The sequence below is a fragment of the Panthera tigris genome, chromosome F3 (genome assembly GCF_018350195.1).
Source record: "Panthera tigris isolate Pti1 chromosome F3, P.tigris_Pti1_mat1.1, whole genome shotgun sequence".
NCBI classification, from domain to species: domain Eukaryota; kingdom Metazoa; phylum Chordata; class Mammalia; order Carnivora; family Felidae; genus Panthera; species Panthera tigris.
This window is the reverse complement of record NC_056678.1, coordinates 55,287,787-55,313,173: the sequence shown is the minus strand read 5'-3', so window position 1 is coordinate 55,313,173 and position 25,387 is coordinate 55,287,787. Positions and strand designations below refer to the sequence as shown.

The 25,387-nt window shown below is 36.5% G+C and overlaps 1 protein-coding gene across 4 annotated transcripts in view; it reads left to right on the top strand.

Moving 5' to 3' along the window:
* GPATCH2 (G-patch domain containing 2) overlaps positions 1 to 25,387 on the top strand; it is a 175,289-nt gene that overhangs the window by 96,017 nt on the left and 53,885 nt on the right. For all 4 annotated transcript variants that reach the window (XM_042976887.1, XM_042976888.1, XM_042976889.1 and 1 more), the window contains exon 6: positions 10,980 to 11,047. In XM_042976887.1, coding sequence (XP_042832821.1) covers positions 10,980 to 11,047 — 68 coding nt within the window. The remainder of the gene's footprint in view (positions 1 to 10,979; positions 11,048 to 25,387) is intronic.

Here is a 25,387-nt window from a genome sequence, read left to right as displayed (position 1 = left end):
TCCCAGGCTCTTGATACAGAAACCCGAAAGCACCGAAGGATAGAGATTTAGTGAAGGTGAAAATACAGAGATTTAAAATAATGAAAATATTGTCTCCGTTTTTGTTTGTTTTTATTCATTTGGGTTTCTGGCTCCCTTTTCCTTCTGGAGTCAGACAGTATCAACTAGGTGGATTATCTAGCAAAATGTTGCTAGATTATTTTACAGAATGAACCATATTCCTAGATTTCTGAAACCGCATTACCCATTCAACTTTTTTTTTTTTCTGACAGACTTCTAGTCTGGTCAAGCTTATTTCTTCATTTCCAATCTATACGCCCTTTTGATCCATACCTTGTGTCTGTGTTTAGCATACAATTCCCCTCCTTCCATCACCTTAAACCCTACCGGTCTCTCCCACTCAGCATCAGCCCCGTCGCCTCCAAAAAATGGCTTTTGCTAAGTTTTGCTAAGTGTTGCAGTTATGAACTCAATGCACACAGTTTAACAGTGGTTTAATCGGTATTAGTTTCATATTTTTTAAGTTTGCAGCGTATTAGCTCGCAGGGATTCATATTATGCTGTTCTTTAGAATTTCCTATAGTAACTAACAGACTGCTGGGCATATAAATTAGATGTTTAGTATTTCTTCTCTTTCACTCGATTCTTGACCCACTTAATAGCATGTTTTTGGTTTCTCTTTTTAAGAATAAAGGTAGAATTTTTTAACTCATTCACTCATTTATACCTTAAGGAATAGTTTGTGTATGCTTCCACTTGCTATAATAGCATCATCGTCATCATTATTATTAATTAGGGCCAGAGCTTGGCACATGTAACAAGATACCCAGATAATGGTAGCTTGATCAAGAAGGGTTCCATTGTTTTTTCCCTCATGTTGTGAGAAGACATTTGATGGCTTCATTATCAAGGGTGGAAACCTTTGATTCTCGTTCGTTCCTACTCAAAAAAAAATGGATGCTGTTGCCTACATCTCAGGCAACCTAAGTACAAAGAAGGACACGAGGCTCATGCCAGAGAAGTAAACCCCATTGAAAGAACTTTCCTTAGAAGCTCCACCAGTGATAGTGCATACTTCTTATTGGCCATAAATTGCTTCGCCTAGTCACCACTGACTTTCTTGATTGATGTATTCATGCAACCTAAGTTAAGCTAGATAGTAACTTCTTTGTATTTCAAGCAAATTCTACTGATAAGAATCCCCAAAATGTGGAGATTTTTTTACTGTGTGATTTTATTTTTTTACTTGAAATATACCTGGGCCAAAGGATATTAAAAGTTACACGTTATTATTTGGGATTTGTGTTACCAATCATTGAAGAAGGTTAGTATTTAATATACTAAGATTATATAGTTATCTATTAACTAATATTTGATTTCTTTTTATTAACCCATTCACTCATGTGTCCCTTAAGGAATAGTTTGCCTAAGTTCCAACTTGCTCTCTCTTTCTTTCCCCTCTCAAGTCACTGTTCTGTTCTTTTTCTTTTTAAGTTACACAAACATTTTAGTGCACCTTAAAGTATAATAATCAGGTTTTGAAATACATTACAGAAGATTGAATGTTTGCCAGCATGCTTGCTTCCGGAGAACAGCTTAGAGAATGTTATCTTAAGTGTTTTGTTTGCTAAATATAAGCCATGTTAAGTTCATCAGTTTTAAAATGTGGAGACTATCAGGATTTTTTTTAGTAAATTACTGTCAATGTATCCTTGAGATTCCTAGAAACAATCTTTTAGACATCAAAACCACCCCGTAATTTTTTTTCTCAATGCAAATTAAGATTTCATATATCACTATCAATTTAAGGTGGAAAGAAATTGACTAGTTCATAAAAACATTTTGAAAAACAAGAAGAATAATATGTAATTCAAAAAGGTATATGCGCAACTAATAATGTTGTGATAAATTATCAGATAATTAATGTAGAAAGAATAATATTAGTTTTAACTAAAATGTCAATCAAGTGTTTTAAGTATAGTTTAAGTAACTTAAAACTAAGCACTCAAGATTTCTCCTAGTCTGCCTATATTCTTCAAGTACATTTTTTAATGCACATGATAGAATTTTTCATACAAAAAGCCATCTTAATATTTTTTTTATGTTATCAATCATGCTGGTTGGCTGAATGTCATAATTATCTTTACTGCTGTTACCTCCTGACCTCCTCTAACTACAAAAAAAAAAAAAATTCACATGTACCCAGCTTTTCAGTATGTTGTAATTCTCATCAGGAATGAGAACTATTGAATATCCTTTTCTTTTGTAGGTTCTAGCCTTCATATAATAGACTCTGTGTATGCTAAACTCCAAAGAGAAAACATTTCCTAGCTTCTATTTTCTGTATATGTGACTCCTTTTTTTTTTTTTTTTCACTTCTGCAGAATAGTGGGAGACAGGAGAGAAGACCTCAAAGCACCCATTAGAATTTTTATTCATTGTCTGAAATTCCTTTAAACAGTTGAACATTACTTTTAAAAGCATTTTGAATGTCCAGAGAAATAAAAGGATTTTTATAAACAAATTCCCTGGCAGGAGCTACATTACGTGCTATATATTTCAGGCTAATAATAAGGGCTCACTGTAGGTCAGTGTGTCGTATCCCAGCGGTGTCTAGTGAGATGGAGGTTATCTTATATGTCAGCTGGCTAACCCTGTGAACAATTTTGAGCAGGCAAGATAATGGGACTGAATTCTGAAATGAGAGTTGAAATATACTGAAATAGTGTCACATGTGAGAACAGTAACTTTTTAAAAATAAATGTAGTCACCTTTTGACATCATTAGGCATATTTGATAATAATGCTTAATGGGGTATATTTTAAGTGGATAGATTGGGTAGAGGATGAAGTGAATCCTATATAATTGTATGTTTAAATAGATAAATAAAAAATCATAAATTCTGTCGTGCACAGAAGATTTTCATTGATAGAAAGGTACTGAGCAGAACTGGTAACATTTTTTTCTTCTCTTATGATTACTAAATTAATATTACCTGATAGTAGTAATGTTTCAACTTCTTGACTGCAATTTTAAGTTTTGAATATAAAATTACTTCTACCCAAACATAGGTGCAATAATATAGAAATCTTTAAAATTGCTTTGCTTTACTGAATTTCCAGGACAGTATCTGCATAAACCATTATATAAAATGTGTTAATGCCCTTTTTAAAATGTAATTCTTTAAAGGATTTTTCATTCAGTCTTTCATTATATTTCCCTGAAAAGTCCGTAAATAGACACTTAATTTTGAGAAAAAGTTTGGGTGTATATGTGGGTGTATGCAAATGAACCTCAAGAAAATATGTACTTTTAAATGTGGATATGATTGTGTGATATAAATTGAATAAGATAATCCATATGCTGTCATGGTATATAAGCTAAAATTTTAGAAGACGTAATAGATTTTAAGTATAATCTAAGTTATGTTGAATTTGGATGAAATTATAAAGTTTTCTTACATCATCTTATGCACATTTTGTTTATTATTTGGCATTCACTTTTACAAAAGGCAGGTCTTTACACACGGAGGATTTTGTATAAACATATGTGGGCACATCCTTATTTTCTGAAGCCAGTGCAGGCATCGTAAATGAATGATTTAGGAAGCCTTTGGTCAGCCAGCAGAGGCCACTCACAGCTTGCTACTAAACTGGACGGCAAAGCAGAACTCCCTCTTTAATCACTATTTGCCATCATTCTGAGCTGGTTAATTTTTAGTTTCTTACTCAAAAAAAAAAAAAATTACTGTGGAGCAGTATGAACAAAAGTTGTTGCTCTATTTGTTTTTTAATTACGTAGTGATTAATCTTTTGTATTAAAGTATTTAGATCGTTCATTATTAGTGCTTACCAGAATGAGAATTTATGCACTTAATAATTAGAAGTATTATTATTCTGATAGGCCAATCCTTCTAAATTCTTAATTATTAATGCTGACTTATTTTAACGAGGGAAAAAAACTTTAAGGATTTCAAATAATTGTGATGTTTAGTTTTAGATTAAAAACGTAACAATTGCTAATGTCGTATATGTACGTATACATATGTATGTATATTTCTAAACCTTCACCAGTTTAGTATAATTCACATTTTGACAGTTCTTTTAGAGAAATCTATGTGCTACTATTACTTGAACATATGCTAAGATTACTTCCAGATTATCTGAAGCCTGTCTTCATTCACTACTTCACGTGATGCTGGCAGCTGAAAGGTTAGCATCTTCCCTTTGACACATAGGATTCCCGCTAGGAAGGCTAATCCGCAATTGAAAGGAAAGCCTTGTGCTTCTCTGTGCTTTATTTCCTGTGATTTTTTGATTCTTTATAAAACCTTTTTGGTTTGAAGGTGTAATCTCACATTTACATTGATACCTACTTTTGAAGGGGAAAAAAAATGGTCCACGTTCCCTAATTTTCCAAGTTCCTAAGCATATTCTCATCATGGAGTTCTTACCCCTCTTTAGTATAGTTTTTAAATTTCTTACTACTTGGGGCTCCTGGGTGGCTCAGTCGGTTGAGCGTCCGGCTTCAGCTCTGGTCACGATCTCACAGATCCTGAGTTCAAGCCCCGCATCGGGCTCTCTGCTGACAGCTCGGAGCCGAAGCGTGCTTCAGATTCTGTGTCTCCCTCTCTCTGCTCCTTCCCCACTCATGCTCTGTCTCTATCTCTCAAAAGTGAATAAATGTTTAAAAAATTAAAAAATAAATAAATAAATAAAAACAATTTTTTACTACTTTGGCTGTAATGACTGGTCATAGAACTGTTTCTTATTCCCGTTAGCAAATCCATACCATATGCTAACCTCCCTGTTTGGACTACCATGCTTCTTCTTGCCTATACTTACAATAGCCACATAGATTACTCTGAACTTACAAGTAAGGACCAGAGTATCATTCTTGGAGGTATGATTCTTGGCCGAAGATTTTCTGAGAGTGTATTCTAGATTCAGGCAAGCATCTCCTACAGCAAATCCCCAAATACAGAAAACACTTGTTTTGGTGTATTGTCTCCTTTGTGTAGTCCCGGAAGAGAAAAAGTAATAGGTTGGGAATAGGACAATTTAGGTTCAGATCTAGCTCTGTTTAATCTTGGTGATCTGGGGCATGTGCCCTCATCTGACATTTGAGAATAATGATGCTTATTTACTCATCCACCTTGCCCGTGAAAACACCTTATAAGCAGGCAAGAGCTATAAAGCTTAGGCGTGTCGTTATCATTACTAACAATGATAGTAATTCTTGATGTGCCATGGTGGTCATTATCACACTTTCTTTGTTCATTTATTCACGTTTACATCCTTCCAAGAAGGATTAAAAATTGCTGAAAATATAATGGAACAATACCTTGACGACGAGGCAAAATCACTGTTATATACACTACAATATAATTCAGGTGACGTGAAGGCTATGAGGGGTAGATGACACATTGATCCAGTGTGAGATCCACTGATAAGAGGAAGCTTTGATTGTGAATATTGGTAAATTTTAAAGTGAAAACCTGGCACACATTTCTGTAATGTTACTACACTTTATAAAATTCCAAAGGCATTTTCTTAGTTGGAAAATCAAGTTCTAGTGTATGCATTTAGTAATTTAGTACAACACTTTTTGAAATCTCAGCTAATTCAGTTGTCCTCAGAAATGGACCATCTTCCCTACTGAGTGTTCCTTCTAGGAGGACATTGTCTAAAGCTAAATCTTCTGACAGGTGAAGACTTATAGTGACCTCTACCTCATATCCAACACGTCACCAAGCACACATGAGGTATTCCACACGCACCTACTATTTTTTAGTGTCTTATAGCCATAAAGAGGATTTTTGCTAGTCTACTGTATAAATCCACATTTTACTTTAATAGAAATCGAGGCAAATGAAGGTAAAATGTGAATTAGCACATGAATTACTTGCTGATTTTTTATCCTTTAAAACACACAAAACAAACAAACAAACAAACAAACAAAAAAAAAAAAACACCCTGGAATCAAAAGGGTTCCTTAAACTCAGGACTTTATCATGACATCAAAAAGATTATATTCAGTGTGACAGAGAACTAAAATCACCCAATGGAATGGGAACCATATAGCACTTATCATATAGCAAATATAAGCATAATTTTACATACAGAGTAGTTAACTAGTAAACATTTGTTAAATTATATCAAGTAGAGCAGTTTTGGGTGCTGACAAGGGAAGAAGTCAGTTACTCATAAGGAAGGATCACGCTGGAAAATAAGGATCGGATTAGAGAGGGCTTTGAATGCATTTTTCATTAGTTTTAATTTTACTTTCAGCACAGAGCTATGGATAGCTCTGGAATGAGAAAAGTGACATGTGAAAAGCAGCGAGTTAGAAAGTTGAATTTGGCAAGTTGGTAAGATGGATTGGAGCAGGGAGAGATAATTGCATACAACTCCCTTCTCACAGGTGATTTTTTTTCCCCTTCTTCCTGATAAATCAGATAACTACTTTGTTTCCCTTTAATCTTATAAATGATATCCATTTATACTACCTGAATTGTCCTTCTTTGTATTGCTTTACAAGTAATTCTAAAGTAATTTTTATTTTTTTGTACGGTGCTGTCGAAGTAATTCTAGTGTTATTTCCTTGAATGTTTTCCATCCCCAAGTAGATTGTGCCTTTGTGAATTGTGACCATTCTGTAATATTATATATGAGAATAGAGGACACAATGAAATATTTTATTCATTCTCCACCTATCTTGTATCAGGACTTTTTAGAACACTTGATATAAAACTCACTTGAAATACTTTTGGAGAGCCGTTTTGTTTATTTTGCCGTATGGGGTCAAAAGATGTGCAGTCTGTACCTTCATTTTAACAGCTAATTAATCGAAATCAGTTACTGCAAAGCATATAGGGTATTATTTCTTGTGATTGTTTTTGAATGAAGATAAATGTGTAAATGTGTACACTAGCAAGCCTAATACATTTCCTTCCATCTCTGCTCTGCTCCCCTTACTTCCTACCCTCAGGGCTTAAAGCCCTATTGTTAAGCCTTGGTTTGCTGAGTTGTGTTCCTTATTATCTGTCACATATATTTGACTGACACACGTGTTGAACGTAGCATGGGGCCTTCATGCCGAGCCTGGTAAAGTTTAGGGGCTTCTTTCTCTCTTCAGAGAAGTTGAGTCAAATGAACACTGGTCCTTAGAGAAGCAGAAAACTTCCGAGTCTTGACACGCGGGCAGGAAGGCTCAGGCAACATCGCCCTGGAGTCTGGAGGCCCGGCAGATTTGATTGACCGGTCCTCACAAAATCGAAAGGCCTTCTTTCGGATGGCATCCTGCCCTAAGTATTTGTCAATGTGGGCGCTGAAGCAGAATCGCATTTGGAAAGCAAACAAAATGTAATTGCAAATAAGAGCAAAGTTGGAAGGAGAAGGACTGTATTGGAGGGAGAGAAGAAAGCATGATGGCCTCTTGTACTTCCTGGGGACATAACACTTCATTTACAGAAGGAATCTTGATCCTTGAAAGTATGAGTAGGGGTGTCATCCCACGTTGGACAGGCTTTTCATGAATCCTGTAAGACCGTTGTGTCTCAGATATGTTTACCTGATTTGGGAAGTAATTGATTCAGTTATCTAATTGTAGAAGAACAGGATGGAATGTGGCAGATTTGTTCACAACAAAACGAAAATGAGATGTAAAAACAAGCGTGGTGTTTTACCTTTTGAGGACAGTTATGAAATTGGCATTAATAAATCAGTGATAGAAAGAATAAGAAACCATTTTATTTTATTTTATTTTTTTAACGTTTATTTATTTTTGAGACAGAGAGAGACAGAGCATGAACGGGGGAGGGTCAGAGAGAGAGGGAGACACAGAATCTGAAACAGGCTCCAGGCTCTGAGCAGTCAGCACAGGGCCCGACGCAGGGCTCGAACCCACGGACCGGGAGATCGTGACCTGAGCCGAAGTCGGACGCTTAGCTGACTGAGCCACCCAGGCGCCCCAGAATAAGAACCCATTTTAATGTGGCTAATGAAAGTGAGAGGATGTTTTGTCACTGATGTCATACAGCTAAATTTCCCACATAGTCTTACTTACTGACCTTACTGACAGTGGTACTTCCTTGTACAACCGTTACTCAGTTTTCATCTGCCATTATTACATTCCTATTTTCTGAGGTTGGTAATAGTAAATAACAATAGCAAAAACCAAACCCATGTGGTCTTTTAGCATTATAGTTTATTTCACAGTCCAAAATGGCCAGAAGTTGACAACTGCTTTGTTATCTAGAGACCATCCATTGCTTTCTAGCTTTGAGTTGTCTTTTTTGTTTGTTTAATAACTTCCGTAATAAACATAGTCAATGAGAAGAAATATACCTACCTTACTTAGGACTGTAGTCACTATTGATATAACAACACTTAAACGTGAATCTTAAGAATTCTGGACATACAGTGTGATGTCTACGATTGTCATCAGTAGCTTTTGCCCAATTACATAAATATCTCCAGAGTCTTAACAAAGAGTCTAACAATGTGGAAATACTGTTTCTCATGAAGAACAGAATACCTGCTCCTGCTCCGATCTTGTGGAATAAAATCTACTTTTCCTAAGAGAAAAACTTTACTATATGAATATTTTATTGATATTTAAAGAGATGTTTTTGCTTTTTTTTTTAATTTGTTATTTCTTTCTAAGACATTTCTGTAATAACTGGAAGCCATATTTTTTGGAAAATATAACAATGTAATTGCCATACTTGTTTAGTAGAAATTATTACTTTGCCGTGATGTTTAAAACTGCTTCATTTATTTTTATGAAGATTCCTATCTAACCCTAAATTGTAGTTTTAGAAAGAATTTTGCAAGAATATTGCTTGATATTTTATAACATTGAAGTATCTACTAATAATCAATCATATTAAATACACGCTTCCAAATTTAAAATACACGGAAACTTTAGTATAGCACTGTTTTCCATGGGGTGAATTCTGTATGAGGATCTTACTCTCAGATTTTCAAAATGGGTGTCTAGTCCCAAAGTCGCAAAGGTCTCCATAGTAAAGACATTTCACTCCTGACACAGACTAGTGATATTAACCCTGAGAAGATCACCATGTGTCGACCTCAGTGTCGTATAATTTCATTAAGAAAAAATTCTAAATTATGGCTGTTGTCATATCTTCAAAAGTAAAACAAAAATGGACTTGAAAGAACAGGAAAGGGTATTCACCTCTTTTATTTTTTAAAAAAGGACCATGTCCTATGGAAAGATGGAAAGTCATTTAAATATCTACATTTGGTACTGTAAATCTTTTGAGAGTTATTTGCAACAATTGAATTGAGCTTATAGTTTATACATCTATGATTTCTGAGAAATACACAGTGTGATTATTTCTGACTAGATTGAAAGCTTACATTTGTATTGTGGGATAAATTAGTTACAAATTCGGTTTTATTGTATTCAGTTGCATTGTTTTCATCAGGCAATTTATCACATGGGGGTATGTGAAATTTCTTCATTTATTAAATTTCAGATTATGTATTTCAAGCCAGAGCAAGACTTAAACATTTTTCCATAAGTATAGCTTCAGGTAAACAAGCAATTTTAGCCCTGAAAATAGCTTCTGCTTCTGTCAACACGTTGTTTATTCTTTCTCTGAGATAAAAAGTTCAGTTTTCTGATATTTGTACCAAGATAAAGTCAGTAAACAAGATTAATATAGTGTGGAAAAGGTTGTCAGCAGCCCTGGCAAAGGAAATAAGTTGCCTGTACATAGAACATACTGTAAACTGAATAAAAGTGTCAGGTCCACCATGAGATAATGTGATCATGAACCTCTAACAAAGCATGACATAGGCACAGTCGGCTTTTCTCATAGCCACAGTGTAGAAAATGGATTACTGTATTCCTGGGATACCCACTGGAATAGCATGAAAACCTCATTTTGAGATGAATGCAGGATGTAGTCCTGGAGTTGAGCCACATGTTTACCTGTGGTGCCCAAACCATAGGGTTATTAATGTCATCATCTGCGCACATGTGCAGTATTTGCATTTCTTGGAATTTCAGAGGGTATGCGGGCCTCCTCGTTACCCAAGTGAGAAAAGAACAAACACATTTTTGGAAATGTTAGGCTTTTTTCATAGGCATTTTCCTGCCTCATCGTGCTTTCTTTGGTGGTATACTTTAAGTGGCACGTTTATAATTATGCGGGGTTTTTTATTATGATGATGATAGAGCCTAAGTTATGACCTTTCGTTGTAAGATATGTCTCGTTGATTGTGATTGTAGATTCATTCTTGCTTGCATGGCGCTGCTTGCGTTTGCCTTTGAAAACCCTCTATAAAATACAAGGTGTGAATTTTTTTAATGAGAGTAGCTTAGATTATGAAAAATTGTTTTGAAACTTTGACTGTCAGACTTTTAATTTTGTTGAGAAAGGAATAAAATGTTGTTCTTTTAGGTGAAATTATATGTTGTTCTGCGCAAATATGTAGATTATCCCCAACTTTATGGGAAAACTATGAAAAGGACTAGCGACTACTTCCTTGACTCAAGTTCTTGCATGCATTTAAATGTGTGCATTATGTTTAGGAATTAACCACAAATCCGTTGGTTTTGGGTAATATCACTTGCTCAACACTAATTAAGCGAACCTCTTTTTTTGTGTGTATGATGAAATATACGCATAATTGAGCAGTATTTGGAAACAAGAGTCAGTGGTCTAGTTCTTAACGTTTTTTTTATTATAAAAGTACTTTTTAACTAGTCTTAAAATTCTAGCAGAGGAACTATACAGTAAACCAAAACAAGAGGCCCTTCTTACCCAGAATGAAATTACACTTTTGGTCCATGCAATGTGGTTTAGCTTTTGAGAATTAATATTTTATTCTCCATTTTAGAGTGGAAGTCCTCAAACGGAAACGTCCCTTTATTATTCATGGGACTTTTTTTTTTTTTTAAGAAACTCATCCGTGATTTATTTTTTGTTTCCACTCTCCTTTCAGGTGGGCACCCCGGGCCCTGTCAGTAACAAGAGAATGGTTCACTTTTCCCCAGATTCACATCACCATGAGTGAGTACGCACTGATTTGTATAATCTTGGGGTATTCTCCATCTTTCTTTTGGAAAACTGGTAGCTGTTGCTAGTAAAGGTGGTTTAATTTGCACTTTTTATACCACTGACATTGACAGTTGTGCAGGAACAATTTCAACCTGTGGCAGAAATGTAAATAAAGGTTTTTGAATACGATCATTCTTTTCTTTGGGACAGAATTTGAAATTCTAAGTTTTCATTACATTAAGTAGCATCAAGCTCTCCTCCTACTCTTCCTGTCTTCCTCCCTACTCTTTCCAAAGCACTAAAACACAAAGTGACTACTTAACTCATTACTTCTCTGCTTTCTGCTCCGGCCCAGCAAGAGACGTGAAGGAACCAGAACGTATTTTCATTTGGCAGCAAAAGGGAGAGTCTAATTTACTAAGTAATTCCAAAAATTAAAAATTGAGCTTCAACGTTGGTAAATTATTGGGTGAATTTCTAGGTGCTAGTTCTGTTCCTAAGTACATCTTTATCAGAAGAGCTTCAATACATATATATTTTGGGTCAGTACCGTGTCTCCTGGGAAATTGGTTGAACTTGAAGAAAAAGGCCATAAGATATGGAAAGACATGGATTCATGATTGAATGAATTTTTTCTGGCAAGCAATCATATTAGGATCCATTAGATCCTAGCTTTTAAATCCCTTCCTTAACCAATGTAAAACAAATTATTGTTCATCTGTAGTTTATTTTATATAGATTATTAATACAAAATGTAATCTATATGATATAAAATATTATTTATACAGATTATTATTTTCTGGAGTATTTATTTTACAGGTTACAATATCATAATCTTTCCTTTAAATAGTTTATTTCCTTTAAATAGTTTATTTCATTCATTTTTATTATCCTATAAGACCTTTTCTCTATTTATTTTTTTTTTTAACGTTTATTTATTTTTGAGACAGAGACACAGCATGAACGGGGGAGGGGCAGAGAGAGAGGGAGACACAGAATCGGAAGCAAGCTCCAGGCTCTGAGCCGTCAGCCCAGAGCCCGACGCGGGGCTCGAACTCGCAGACCGCGAGATCGTGACCTGAGCTGAAGTCAGACGCTCAACCGACTGAGCCACCCAGGCGGCCGTCTCTATTTATTTATACATATTAACTTAACTTTTTGTTCCGACATGAATCAAAACCACTAGCAAGTAGATATGGAGCCATCTTTAAACCAAAACTTGCATTTGTTAATGATTGTAAATGCTCTGAGGGCAGACAAATCTCTTTGTCACTATTGGAGTCCGGTGCTAACAGTGCCTAGTAGACAGAAAATAGTGATTGAGTGAATGCAGATATGAAAGTGTGAATGTAAAATGGGGCAAATTGGATAATGTCAACTGAGTACTGCTTCTCCAGTTAGCAGGTATGACCCTCACTGTGTGCCCCTGACATCCATTCCACACGAATCTCCCCAGTGGTTCTTAATCAATTAAATAAGATTCTCTAGGAGTGGAACTCAGATGTCACTATTTTTAGAGTTTCCGAGGTTACCCAATGTGCTTGATTACCATTCTGTCAATACTCAGGACTAACATGGAGTCATTTCACCACCTTGCACCCTCCATGCTACCAGTCCGGTCCAGTCTCTTCAGTATCTCATGCTGACTCCATCTTTTCCACTTCCTGCTCTATTCCTTTAAATAAGCACTGCTATCTTTTATATTAGTACAGGATCCTAGTGAATCTTTCTGTCTCTGTGTTCTCACTCTTTGAGTACATAGTGCTTACTTTTGCTAAAGTCCATTCTGATTCTTTAATTCCCCTACTTGTAAACCCCCAGTATTGCCTCTTGACAGTGGAAAAACCTCGTTAGCATATTATTAAAAGCTCTTCAGGATCTGACTCCAGTACCTTTCTGCCTGACCCATTATTTCTCCTTCTTAGGTAATGGCCCAACTGTCTTCCCTGGTCTGCCTGTCTTCCCTAAATATGACCTCTGCATCACTGCCCTAGGATTTTTCTCTTGGATTCTCTCCTACCCGGATCTTTCAAAAATCCAATTTGTCTTTAATCAGTCTTGACTGGTTGAAAACCACCATTTTATCAGAACGTACTAGATACTAGTAACAGAATACAATACGAAACGAACAATAGCCTGAGCCGAAAGGTTTTATTTTGTTTCTCACATAAGAAGTCAGGAGGGAGGTGGCCCTAAGGCTTCTCAGTGGCGTAAAATTACTATCACGGGCCAGACTGTTTCCGATTTTCTGTTTCGTCATCTGTTCCTAGAGCTCCTGTAACAAAGCACCACAAACTCGGTGGTTTAAACAACAGAAATGTGCTGTCTGGCAGTTCTGAAGGTTGGAAGGTCAGGTGTCAGCAGGGCTGGTTCGTTCTGAGGCTGGAGGGAGAAGCTGTTCCAGGCCTTTGTCCACACCTGTGGTTTCTGCCAGCCTCTGCCGCTCATTGGCTCCTACTGTGTCACGCTAATCTCTGCCTCCATCTTCCTAGGGCCTTTTCCATGTGTGTGTATCTGTCTCTGTGTCCACAGTTCTCCTTTTTATAAGGACGCAGGGACAGAAATATGAGGACACTTTATAAGGTCAGAGTAGAACCTACCCTAGATGACCTCATTTGAACTTGGTTACCTCTGTCAAGATCTATCTCAAAAATAAGGTCGTATTCCGAGCTACTAGGGGTTAGGACTCCAGCATATCTTTCTGGGGGACCAATTCAACACATAATACCATATTTGCCTTTCTTTCTTATGCCCTCATAGTTATGGCCTCATGCCTATAACTTCACATGTCATGTCTGCTTTCAAGGCAAGAAGAAGAGGAAAGGACCAGTGCTAGGAGCTCTCCGCCAGAAGCAAAATTCCTTTCAAAACCACTCACCCACCTTTCCTTAGCTCTCATTGGCCAGAACTGGGTTATTTGGTCACCCAGAGTTGCAAGGGAGTTTAGGGAACCAGTATCTGGCAAAGTTTTAGATCAGTCATGATTGATTACTTGGGTCTGGCACATAGTGCTCCCTAACAGGACTTGTCACATGCAAATCATTGACTCCTCAACATGCACACACAACCCTTCTCTCCATACATACATGTGTTTGGAATACCTTCCCTGTCTTTCCCGAAGGACCCCGCTTCAGAATCTCATCCACTTACTTCAGTTATCTCAAAATCTCCTCCAAGACCTCCGAGTGGCATGGAGTTTTAATCAGACCTGGCTATGGCTCTTTGCAGTACAGTGACTCATAAATTTAAAGCACCCGTAGATACAATACAGAATTGTGGAGAAGGCGGGCTATTTCAGCAGAAGCTCCCATTCGGGAAGTGAGGCACTCAGGACTCAGCCTGCTAAAACCCATGTATCCAATGTGGCAGGCGATTCTCCTTTTTCTACTTTCTTGGAAGCCCTTGCTTATTATTTATACTCTAAGATCACGACTGACATGTTCATTGCACCAGGAGCACTTCCAGGCTAGTGCACGGTTCTAGCAGCCCATTGCTTGCTTGTTTTGTTTTTCCTTCCTCAGCTTAGTTGAGATATAATTGACAAATAAAATTGTAATATATTTATTTATTTAAATGTTTGTTTGTTTGTTTTTGAGAGACAGAGAGAGAGAGAGAGAGAGAGAGATTGAGAGAGCACAAACACAGGAAGGGCAGAGAGAGAGGGAGACAGAGAATCTGAAGCAGGCTCCAGGCTCTGAGCTGTCAGCACAGAGCCCAACGTGGGCCTCAAACCCACGAACCTCGAGATCATGACCTGAGCTGAAGTCAGATGCTTAACCAACTGAGCCACCCAAACATCCCAAATTGTAATATACTTAAAGTGTACTACATGATGATTCGATACACATATACATCGTAAAAGGATTCCCACCATTGAATTCACACATCCCTCACCTCACATATTTACCTTTTTTTTTTCTTTTTTTAGAAAACACTGAAGGTGTTACTCTCTTAACAAGTCTCAAGCATACAATTCAGTATTGTCAATTACAGTTGCCATACTATACATGAGATCCTCAGATCTTACTCATTTTACAACTGAAATTTTGTGCCCTTTTATTCACCTCCCCCTCGAACCTCCACGCCCAGCCCCACAATACCACTATTCTACTCTGTTTCTATGATACCATGCAGTACATACCTTTGCCTGGCTTATTTCACTTAGCATGATGCCCTCCTTAGCATGGAGGCCCGTCCATGTTGTTGCAACTGGCAGGATTCTCTTCTTTTTAAGGCTAAATAATATTCCAATGTGTGTGTGTGTGTGTGTGTGTGTGTGTGTGTGTGTATCACAACTTCTTTATCCATTCATTCATTGAGGGATACTTAGGTTGTTTCCATATCTTTCCCACTGTGAATAAAGCCACAATGAATGTGAAGTACAGATATCTCTTCAAGAGAGTGATTTTGTTTCCTTTGGATATATATCCAGAAGCAGAATTACTGGACAATATATGGCTGTTCGACTTAAATTTTTGAGGAAGCTCCGTACTGTTTTCCGTGGTGGCTGCACCAGTTTACATTCCCACCAGCAGTTTTTCTTTCTTGTCTTTTTGATAATAATCATTCTAAAAAGTATGAATTGATAATCTTATTGTGATTTTTATTTGCCTTTCCTTTATGATGAATTATGTTGTGCACCATTTTATGTACCTGTTGGCTGTTTGTTTGCCTTTTTTGGGAAAATATCCATCCGGGTTCTTTGCCCATTTTCTAATTGGACTATTGGATTTTTGCTATTGAGTTGTACGTGTACCCTGTATATTTTGGCTATTAACGCCGTATCAGATATGTGGTTTGCAAATATTTTCTTCCATTCCATAGGTTGTTTTTCATCTTGTTGACGGTTTCCTTTGCTATGCAGAAACTTTTCAGTTAGATGTAGTACCACTTGTTTATTTTTGCTTTGTTACCTTTGCTTTGGTGTCAATCCAAAAACTCATTGTGAGGATTGGTGTCAAGGAGCTTATTACTTCCTATGTTTTCTTCTAGGAGTCTTAAGATTTCAGATCTTGTGTGCAAGTCCTTAACCCATTTTAAATTGATACTTGTGTATAATATACTATAGAGCTCCAGTTTCATTCTTTTGGAAGTGGCTGTTCAATTTTCCCAAGACCATTTATTGGACAGATGATCCTTCCCCAGTGTATATTCTTGACTCTTTTGTCAAAATTAATTGCTCATAAATGCTTGGGTTTATTTCTGGGCTGTTTTGTGACACTGATTTTTGTGTCTGTTTTTAGCCAGTTACATACTGTGTCGATGACTATGGCTTTGTAATATAGCTCGAAATTAGGAAGTGTGATGTCTCTAGCTTTATTCCTTATCAAAACTGCTTTGGTTATTTGGGGTGTTTTGTGGCTCCATACAAATTTTAGGATTTTTTTTTCCCCTATTTATGTGAAAACTGCCATTGCAATTTTTATAACGATTGCATTGAACCTGTGGATTGATTTGGATAGTATGGACATTTTAACAATATTGATTTTTCCAGTCCATGAACATAAACTATCTCTCCATTTATTCGTGTCTTCTTCCATTTCCTTCACTAATATTTTATACTTTTCAGCGTACAGGTGTTTTACCTCCTTCATTAAATTTATTTCTAAGTATTTTATTCTTTTTGATGCCATTATATATGGCATTGTTTTCATAATCCCTCTTTCTAATAGTTTGTTTTAGAAACAACTGATTGATGTCTCTTGATTTTGTATCCTGCAACTTTGCTGATTTTCTTTATTCTAACAGATTTTTGGTAGAGTCTTTAGGTTTTCTGTTTATAACATCAAGTTATTTGCAAGCAAATACAATTTTACCTTTTCCTTTCAGATTTGGATGCCTTTTTTCCCCAGGCCTAACTGGTCAGGATAGAATTTCCAATACTAAGTTGCGAAATACTAATACTAATACTAATACTAATACTAATACTAATACTAATACTAATACTTAATAACTGAAGTAGCGAGAATGGGCATCCTTGTCTTGTTCCTGATCTTAGACGAAAAGCTTTCAGTTTTTCACCATTTAGGATGGTGCTAGTTGTAGGCCTTTGCTATGCTGAGGTACATTCCTTTTATGCCCAGTTTGTTGAGAGTTTTTATCATGAAAGGATGTTGAATTTTGTCAGATTCTTTTTCTGCAGCCATTAAGATGATCACATGATTTTTGTCCTTCATGTTGTTAATGTGGTATGTCACATTTATTGATTTGCAGATGTTAAACCATCCTTGCATCCCTGGAATAAATTCCACTTGGTCATTATTTGTGATCCTTTTAATGCAATGTTGAATTTGGTTTGCTAATATTTTGTTGAAAAATTTTGCATCTATATTCATCGGAGATATTGGCCGATAATCTTCTTATAGTGGCCTTATCTGGCTTTGATATAGAATATAATGCTGGTCTCACAGTGCTATAGTATGGGAGTGATCCCTCCACTTTTATTTTTTGGAAGAGCTTGAGAAGGATTCATGCTCTTTCTTACTTATTTTCAACATAAAAATTGTATTTGCTTGGAAGCATTAGAATGTCAACAGAACAGCTGCAGGATTTTTTTTTGTTTTTTGTGTTTTGTGTTTTTTGTTGTTGTTGTTGCAGTTACAGAGTGGTATTTAGTTAACAGAACAATTATCTTGTATTAGTTGCCTCAGAGACAAGAGAAGATGAGTTCAGTACAGTGCCCATTTGTAACTAATTTGTGGTGTGCACCAGTAAGAACCTGCTGTAAATTTCCATGCCGGTCTACAACCCTCTTACTGTACCAGGCAAAGTTACTGGCTACTAAAAATACTGCCAGGACAAGGCTATCTAAAGACACATTTGGTAGTATGTTAACTATACAAAAAAAGACACTACACTTTGCAACCATAACTTGCACACCATTACAGTTCAATATTTTTTCTTTAAAAGGAAAGGAGTTGTGTATAGGGGAGTTCAGCGTTTTACAGACCAGAAAAAACAAACTTGGGCTATAACCAACCTATTCATCATCTTCTTCTTCATCCTCTTTCTCTTCCTCGTCTTCTTCCTCTTTTGCCTTTTTTTTTCTTTTTTTCACCTTTGATGACTCCCTTTTTTGCCTCATCAGGCTCTCCCGTAGCCCGCTATGCAGCAACCTCCTTTTTGTATTTTTCTTCAGCTCAGTAGCCTTTCTTCATAAAGCTGCTTGTCATCTGCAGCAGAATTATAATATTTCTCTCTCCATTTCTTTGCAACATCACCAGTGGATAGGCTGGGATGCTTTCCTTTGATTTGGGGATGATACTCAGAACAAAATAAGAAAAATGTCAAGAGAGTACTCTTGGGTGCATTGACTGGGATCCTTGAACTTCTTTTTGGTTTCCCCCGTAGGAAGGATAGAAGCTGTCATTTTTCTTTCTTAATGGCCCTTGTCCCCCTTTGCCATGTCTTCAAACACTTTTCTTTTCTTTTAAACAGACATGGTCTTCCACCTCTCTGATGTTTCTTAGAAAACTCTGAAAAGTTGGGGCACCTGGGTGGTTCAGTTGGTTGAGCATCTGACTTCGACTCAGGTCGTGATCTTACAGTTCGTGAGTTCAAGCCCCGCATCGGGCTCACTGCTGTCAGTGCGGAGCTAGCCCACTTTGGATCCTCTGTCCCCTTCTCTCTTTGTCTCTCCCCTGCTTGTGCTCTCTCTCAAAAATAAACAAGCATTAAAAAAAAAAAAAAGGAAAGAAAGCAAGAAAACTCTGAGAAGTTAACTGAAGCATCTGGGTGCTTCTCGTGCTTCTCCTGGCAAATTCGCACGAGGAAAGATAGGATGAAATTTTGCCACACAGCTTCTTGCGATCATCTTTGCTTGTGTTGACTTATTTTTCTTCAGTGAGGCACACAATCACCCAGTCACTGTCTGGCTCTCACTTGCCCAGCACTGACTTTGTGGAGCTCAATGAACTGCAGTGACTGCCTAGTAATTCTTTAAATGTTTGGTAGAATTCACCAGTGAAGTCATATGACCCTAGACTTTTCTTTGTTGGGGTTTTTTTGATTACTGCTTCAATCACCTTACTAGTACGTGATCTGTTCAGATTTTCTAATTATTATTTGAAATTGGTAGACTGTATATTTCTAGGAATTTATCCGTGTCTATAGTCTCTAAGATGTTGGCGTGTAATTGTTTATAGTAGTTTCTCAGGATTCTTAATATTTCTGTGTTATCAGTTGTAATGTCTCCTCTTCATTTCATATTTTATTTATTTGGGTCTTTTCTCTTTTTTTCTTAGTCTAGATAAAACTTTGTCAGTTTTATCTTTACAAAATCTAGCTTTTAGTCTCATACATCTTTTCTATTGTCTTTTCTATTTGATTTATTTCCATTCTAACCTTTGGTATTTTCCTCTTTCTGCTAGCTTTCAGCTTTGTTTCTTCTTCTATTTATAGTTCCTTGAGGTGTAAAGTTAAGGTGTTTATCTGAGGTTTTTTTTTCCCCCTAATATAGGCATTTGTCACTATAAACTTCCCTCTTAGAACTGCTTTTGCTGTGGTAAGTGCTTACGTGCCCATTAAGAACTGCTTCTTTGTTTACTATAGTCCTGTAAGTGTCATGAACACAAGCCCCGTTGGCTTTCAGAGTGAGGTGTTTTGGGGCCCCATCCAAGGATGGGAGTCTTCAAAGTTGGGACACTAAATGTGTCTTCCAAAACATTTGCTCCTCAGGGAGAAGTTGGGAGTTGGAGGGTCCCTCCTGAGTGTATGGCTTAGTGCCAGTGTGGGATTTATGGTGAGAGTGTGTTCAGCCTTTCCTACCCACTTTGACATGGGTGTTTTCTCATCTTCCCGATGTATAGGAGTCACTCAACTAGTTTCTGGATTTCTCACAAGGAAGTTATTCCATGTATAGCTAGAAAATGGTGTGTTCATAGAAGAAAGGAGTTCAGTAGCCTCCTCTGTCACCATCTTAGTTCCTAGCAGCCCCTTTCTGGTTAGTGGACATCAGCAGGAATTTAAAGTCACAGACTAAAGTCAAAGGTGGCCAAGTTGTTTGTTTAGGCATTAGGGTTCCTTCAAAAATGGAGTAGGTTCTCTTGTGTTTGTGGTTGCAATTCCTTGCCTGGAAATGCTACTGGCCTTGATGTTCTTCCTATATCCTTACTTTGCTTTTAGCTTAAAGACTTCTGCCCTGACGCCATGTGAAACAGTGACCTCCAGAGGATAGGTACCAGTCTTGAAGAAACCTCTAGTCAGCGTGCTCACCCTCTTTGTCAGAGAGGCACTCTGAGGAAGGTCTAGACCAGAGCCCTAGTCATGGTAGTCAAGGCCCCGTGAAGTCTAACCTCCATGCCACTGCCTGCCTCCACATAGGAATTCCAAACCAGATCATCCCACCTGCAGCTCCCTAATTATGAGTCTCTCATTAAAATTGAATTGTAATCTATACGCTGAAAGTACCTCTTTCAACGAATCTATATTTTCATCCGTTTCTTCAGGCCTGCCCCTTACTATGTAGGGCAAATGAACAAGGTGCCTTGTAGGCTTTGTTCTACAAGTTTCGTTTTGGGTGACACCACAGAATACAGCATTATGAGTATTTTATTTTACACAAATAAGTAAGTACACAGGCACACTTTGTACTACACATAGATACACACAGCCCCAGCTGAATTACCTATTGGTACCCTTCTGGGGACTAGTCTCTTTCTCTAGTCAGTTTCAAAACCGACCACACTTTGCTTCAGTTTGTCTGTTTCATTGTCCTGGGAAGGAAACGCAACAGGTGAAATTTTCTACCATTTCCTTTAACAAGAGAACGTATATGGTCAGTGTTCAAAGTTGGCCAGACGTAGTTTTAGATACTTTCTTGCCCAGAAAATTAAGTCCATACTTTCATTCAACCTACTCCCTATGATAAAATCAGATACATAAAACTGATTCAGTCTCATAGTAGAAAAAACAAGGTATTTATACCCTCAAGATATGCAAATAATTTCCTAGGGAATCCTGGTCAAGAATTTTAAGGGAGTCAATTTCCGGATTCCTTTGCATGTGTACACACACACACACACACACACACACACACCTTCTTTTCTGAAATCATTAGCCCCTGCAATTTTGCTGATTCCTATTTTTCACAACTGCCTTTCTTCAACTTTGGAAGAAAAAGACACCCCTCACCCCCAAGTCCTACCCTTTGGCACCTTGCTTCACAGCATAAAATCCTTTTGGGTTTCAAACAGAGGGACATTCCAAATACTGAGCTGATATTGATGTGGACAGATTGAATCTAATGACCAAATTACAAAGCCTTTTGCAAATTAGGTAGATTGTTTCTAATTCTTTGTTTTCAGCAGCTGGTAGATTGTTAAAAATACTCCTTTATCTAAAAATCATTGTGTGATTTTTGGTATAAATCTCTAAAGGAGTTCAGTAATCAAATAACTGCTCTAACCAGATTCTTTTTATTTCCATTTACCAAGTTATGTGAACAAGGTTTCTGAGCACTCAAATTGATAAAAATAAAAAATATGAATAGAATTGATGTTAAAGGTAATATTCATCAATGACTACACGAACTAGTTTGGGGAAAAGTTTATTATGCTATTCCTAATAAAATTGTATTCATTTTTGTTTGGAACTATCAAAACACACTTATGTTAGTTTCATTAATTAAATACCAGTGACAACTTTTTCAGATCTTAAATAACTGTTATCAACTAACCTTAATCAGTATTGCTGATCACTTCATCAAAATAATTTTAAAACTCTAGTGTTATAGTCACAGAAATTTAAGAAAATTAGATAGATAGATAGATAGATAGATAGATGATAGATAGATAAGACACATATGATTGTTGCAGAGGAATATGGCAGGGTTACTAATATATGGCTTTCCAACATAAAAATATATTACATTAGGATAAACTTCTGTGCAACAATGGTATTGGAAATTCAAGGAGTTCAAGGAGAAAAATAAGCCGTGTAAAATTTTCAACTTTTAAAGAAGTGATTGTCATGGTGTTTTGTTTTGTTTTGTTTTTAAATGCATTGATGGTGGATATCAAACCACAGTGATATTTGGACTCCAATGGGTATATTTAAGAATGGCATGATGGTTTTATTTTAGAATGTTAACATATGTAATTGATAGAAACTAATATTTGCAAATATTTAAATTTATGGTGAAAAATTTTAGATATCTACTGAAAATATGTGAAGATATTTTCATAACTGCATCAGACAACATGCACTGAGAAATGGTTGAAGACCGGTGTGTATAGACTTTCAGAAAAAAGTAATGGAATGTTCTACGAATAATGGTTTAAACAAATCGCAGTTTAATTTACCGACATTACCAGAAGTCTGGAGAAGTAGGCAGTCCCAGGGCTATCGAGGAGGCAACATCAGCCACAATGTCCTCTAAGGAATCCCTGGAATTTTCCACAAAATTCCCACCAGCAATTCTCTATACCTTCTATATTCTCCCTTTAGTTTTTTATCTCTACTTGGTTATAGTATTTATCACATTATTCTCTAGAACATAGTTGCTATACACATGTTTCATTCACCTTAGTGGACCATGAGTTAGAGACTTCGTCTCATTCTTCTTTAAGATTCTTATAGTACACAGCAGAATGCCTTACACATCAAAGCATAGGCTCTGGGGTCAAGTTTACCCAGTTCCACTACTGGCTAGTGATGGGAAGACTCACCCCTTCCTGCCACTGGCACAAAAGTATAGGGAAAGCACAGATTAACCGTGGTTTTGTGTGATCGCTTCTACAGTTTACCTCCAAGCTGTAATAACTGACCTGGACGAATGGCTAGAAATGGTCATTAAATTACTAAATATTCAGGAACTCTTAATTGGAAGTAAACTACTTTCGTTCAGTTAACTGTGATTCGTCTAAGTCAATATTTGTTTTGCTTTAGAAGATCACCGTCTAAACAGTCTGAAATAGGAGTACTTAAATTAATTTTACTTCATAGAATTTCAGACTTAACAGATTCTAATGAGTAAAGGAAAAACTATTTTACAGGCTCTAACATAATAATGTTTAGGAACTTCAGTTTTGAAACTATGTGGTTATAGGCTCGCATGATCAACAAAGGGTAGTGGAGAGCAGCCTAGAAATGACCATTCAAAAGAAAAAGGGCTGCTGAGCTGGGAAGTGAAAAAGGATGTTTTTTCCTTAATAGAAGGAATGCCCAGCGTGGTGCTCAATATGCAAGAGTGCACCTCACTCAAAGTTTTCAGCTCAGTTTATGAGAGTAGTGGAGGTTGGCCAATAAAAGTTTGGGTAGTTTCTATAAAAATTATATTTGGCAATAATTTCAATTGTAAAAAAGAATTACTTATAGAAATTTGGTGAACAGCCAACTTTGCTGCACCCCTCAGAATGTGGAAATCTCAGTCTTAAAGGTAAACTGACACAAGTATCTGTGTGGTTTTTGAGAAGCCTTGCAGCATTATGAAAGTCTGATTGTTTTAATAAAGTAATGCTTAACATTGTACTAGTCACATATTTATATTTTGCATAACTCTTTATAATTGTGTATGCATTGTGTATTTATAGTCCAGTTGGTAATATACTTTAGGTCTCTTTTAATAGAAAATATTTAGCCCAGATAAATGAAACAGCCATTAAAATAACCGTAGAAAGGTACACAAAAAGCAACAAGAACCTGAATCCAGGAATGCCTGGGTGGCTCAGTCAGTTAAGCTTCTGACTTTGGCACAGGTCATGATCTCAGTGTTCATGAGTTTGAGCCCCACATCAGGCTCTGTACTGACAGCTCGGAGCCTGGAACCTGCTTTGGATTCTGTGTCTCCCTCTGTCTCTGCCCCTCCCCTGCTCACACTCTGCCTCTCTCTGTCTCTCAAAAAGTAAATGAACACTAAAAAAGAAAAAAAAAATTTTTTTTTAAAAAAAGAACCTGAATCCAGATAAAGCAGAGAAATCTGTATCTAGGTTCTAAGAAAAAATAACATGTTAAGTTTTGAAATTCACATTTAATTATTCTGTTGACTTTCTGAAAATACAAATATTAATATGCAGAAAAAATATATGACTACATATTCTTTAAAAATATTTAAGGCTTCTTGTGGGGTTACTTTTTATTCACTCTACCTTCCTTTCTGGACTAACTCTAAATGGTTCCAGAATTTTTTCCTTTTTTCCATTCACTTATGAGATACCTGTTTTTAAGTTGAGTAAATATGAAGGGGTGCCTGGGTGACTCAGTAAGTTAACCATCCAACTTCAGTTCAGGTCATGATCTCACAGTTTTGAGTTCAAGCCCTGCATCAGGCTCTGTGCTGACAGCTCAGAGCCTGGAGCCTGCTTCGGATTTTGTGTGTCCCTCTCTCTCTGCTGCTCCCCTGCTAGCTCTCTGTCTCTGTCTCTCTCTCTCAAAAATAAACAAACATTAAAAAAATTAATAAATAGAGTGAATATGAAATATTAGTTGACTTTTAAATGATATCCATATTTGCTTTTATTTTATTTTAAAGTATAGGACATTTACCTGAGGCATTATATGTAAATCAAAACTTACTTTAAATGCAAGTGGGTAACTACCTATAATCCTATGATGAATTCCTTTATAAAGCAAATATTTACACTTTATCTTATCTTTTGTATAAATATCAAGTTTGCTTGAAGCAAGATTGCCTGGATTAAAGGTTAGTTCATTGGGAATACTTTTATACTTTGAAATTTAGCATCTATTGCTTCATAGTAAAAATGGCTTTAACTTCAGATTGAGATAAATAAAATATACCCGATCAATTCCTCCTCTGATTTACTGTGTTTCCCTTGGAAAGTCATTTTAGCTTACATGTGTCATAATTTTTAGTTATGGAATAAGGATAAGAACAGTCCTTCTTATATAAGGTATTATTCAAGCTACTTATGTAAACTACAGACAAATTATTAAACCGGGTATAAAACATTTAGGATGATGATGATGATGATGATGGTAATGCTTTATCTGGATAGTGTATTTTATTTTTCTGAGTATTTTCATATGCATCAGTCTCTCCAGTGTTTTTAGTGCCTCTCTGAAGCAGTGATGACACCCCCATTTTATAGATAATTTGACTTTGGAAAGTCACACACTATACTCTGCTCAACCAAAAGTCAATTAAAAAAAACCAATGTGTTCAGCATCTATTATGTATTTGATAACATGCTAAACCTGTTGGGGGAACCTGTAAATATTACGTATGAACACTGCTGTCTCTACTGACATTTAGGAATAAATAGGTAGTTCTCACAAAAATTCAGAGAATAAAAGTTCACATATTACTCTATTCCACTGTGTACTACAGGAGAAGAAAATTAATATTTGTTTTAAACACCTCCTCTATGCCAGGTTCCTAGCCTTGTTTAAGCT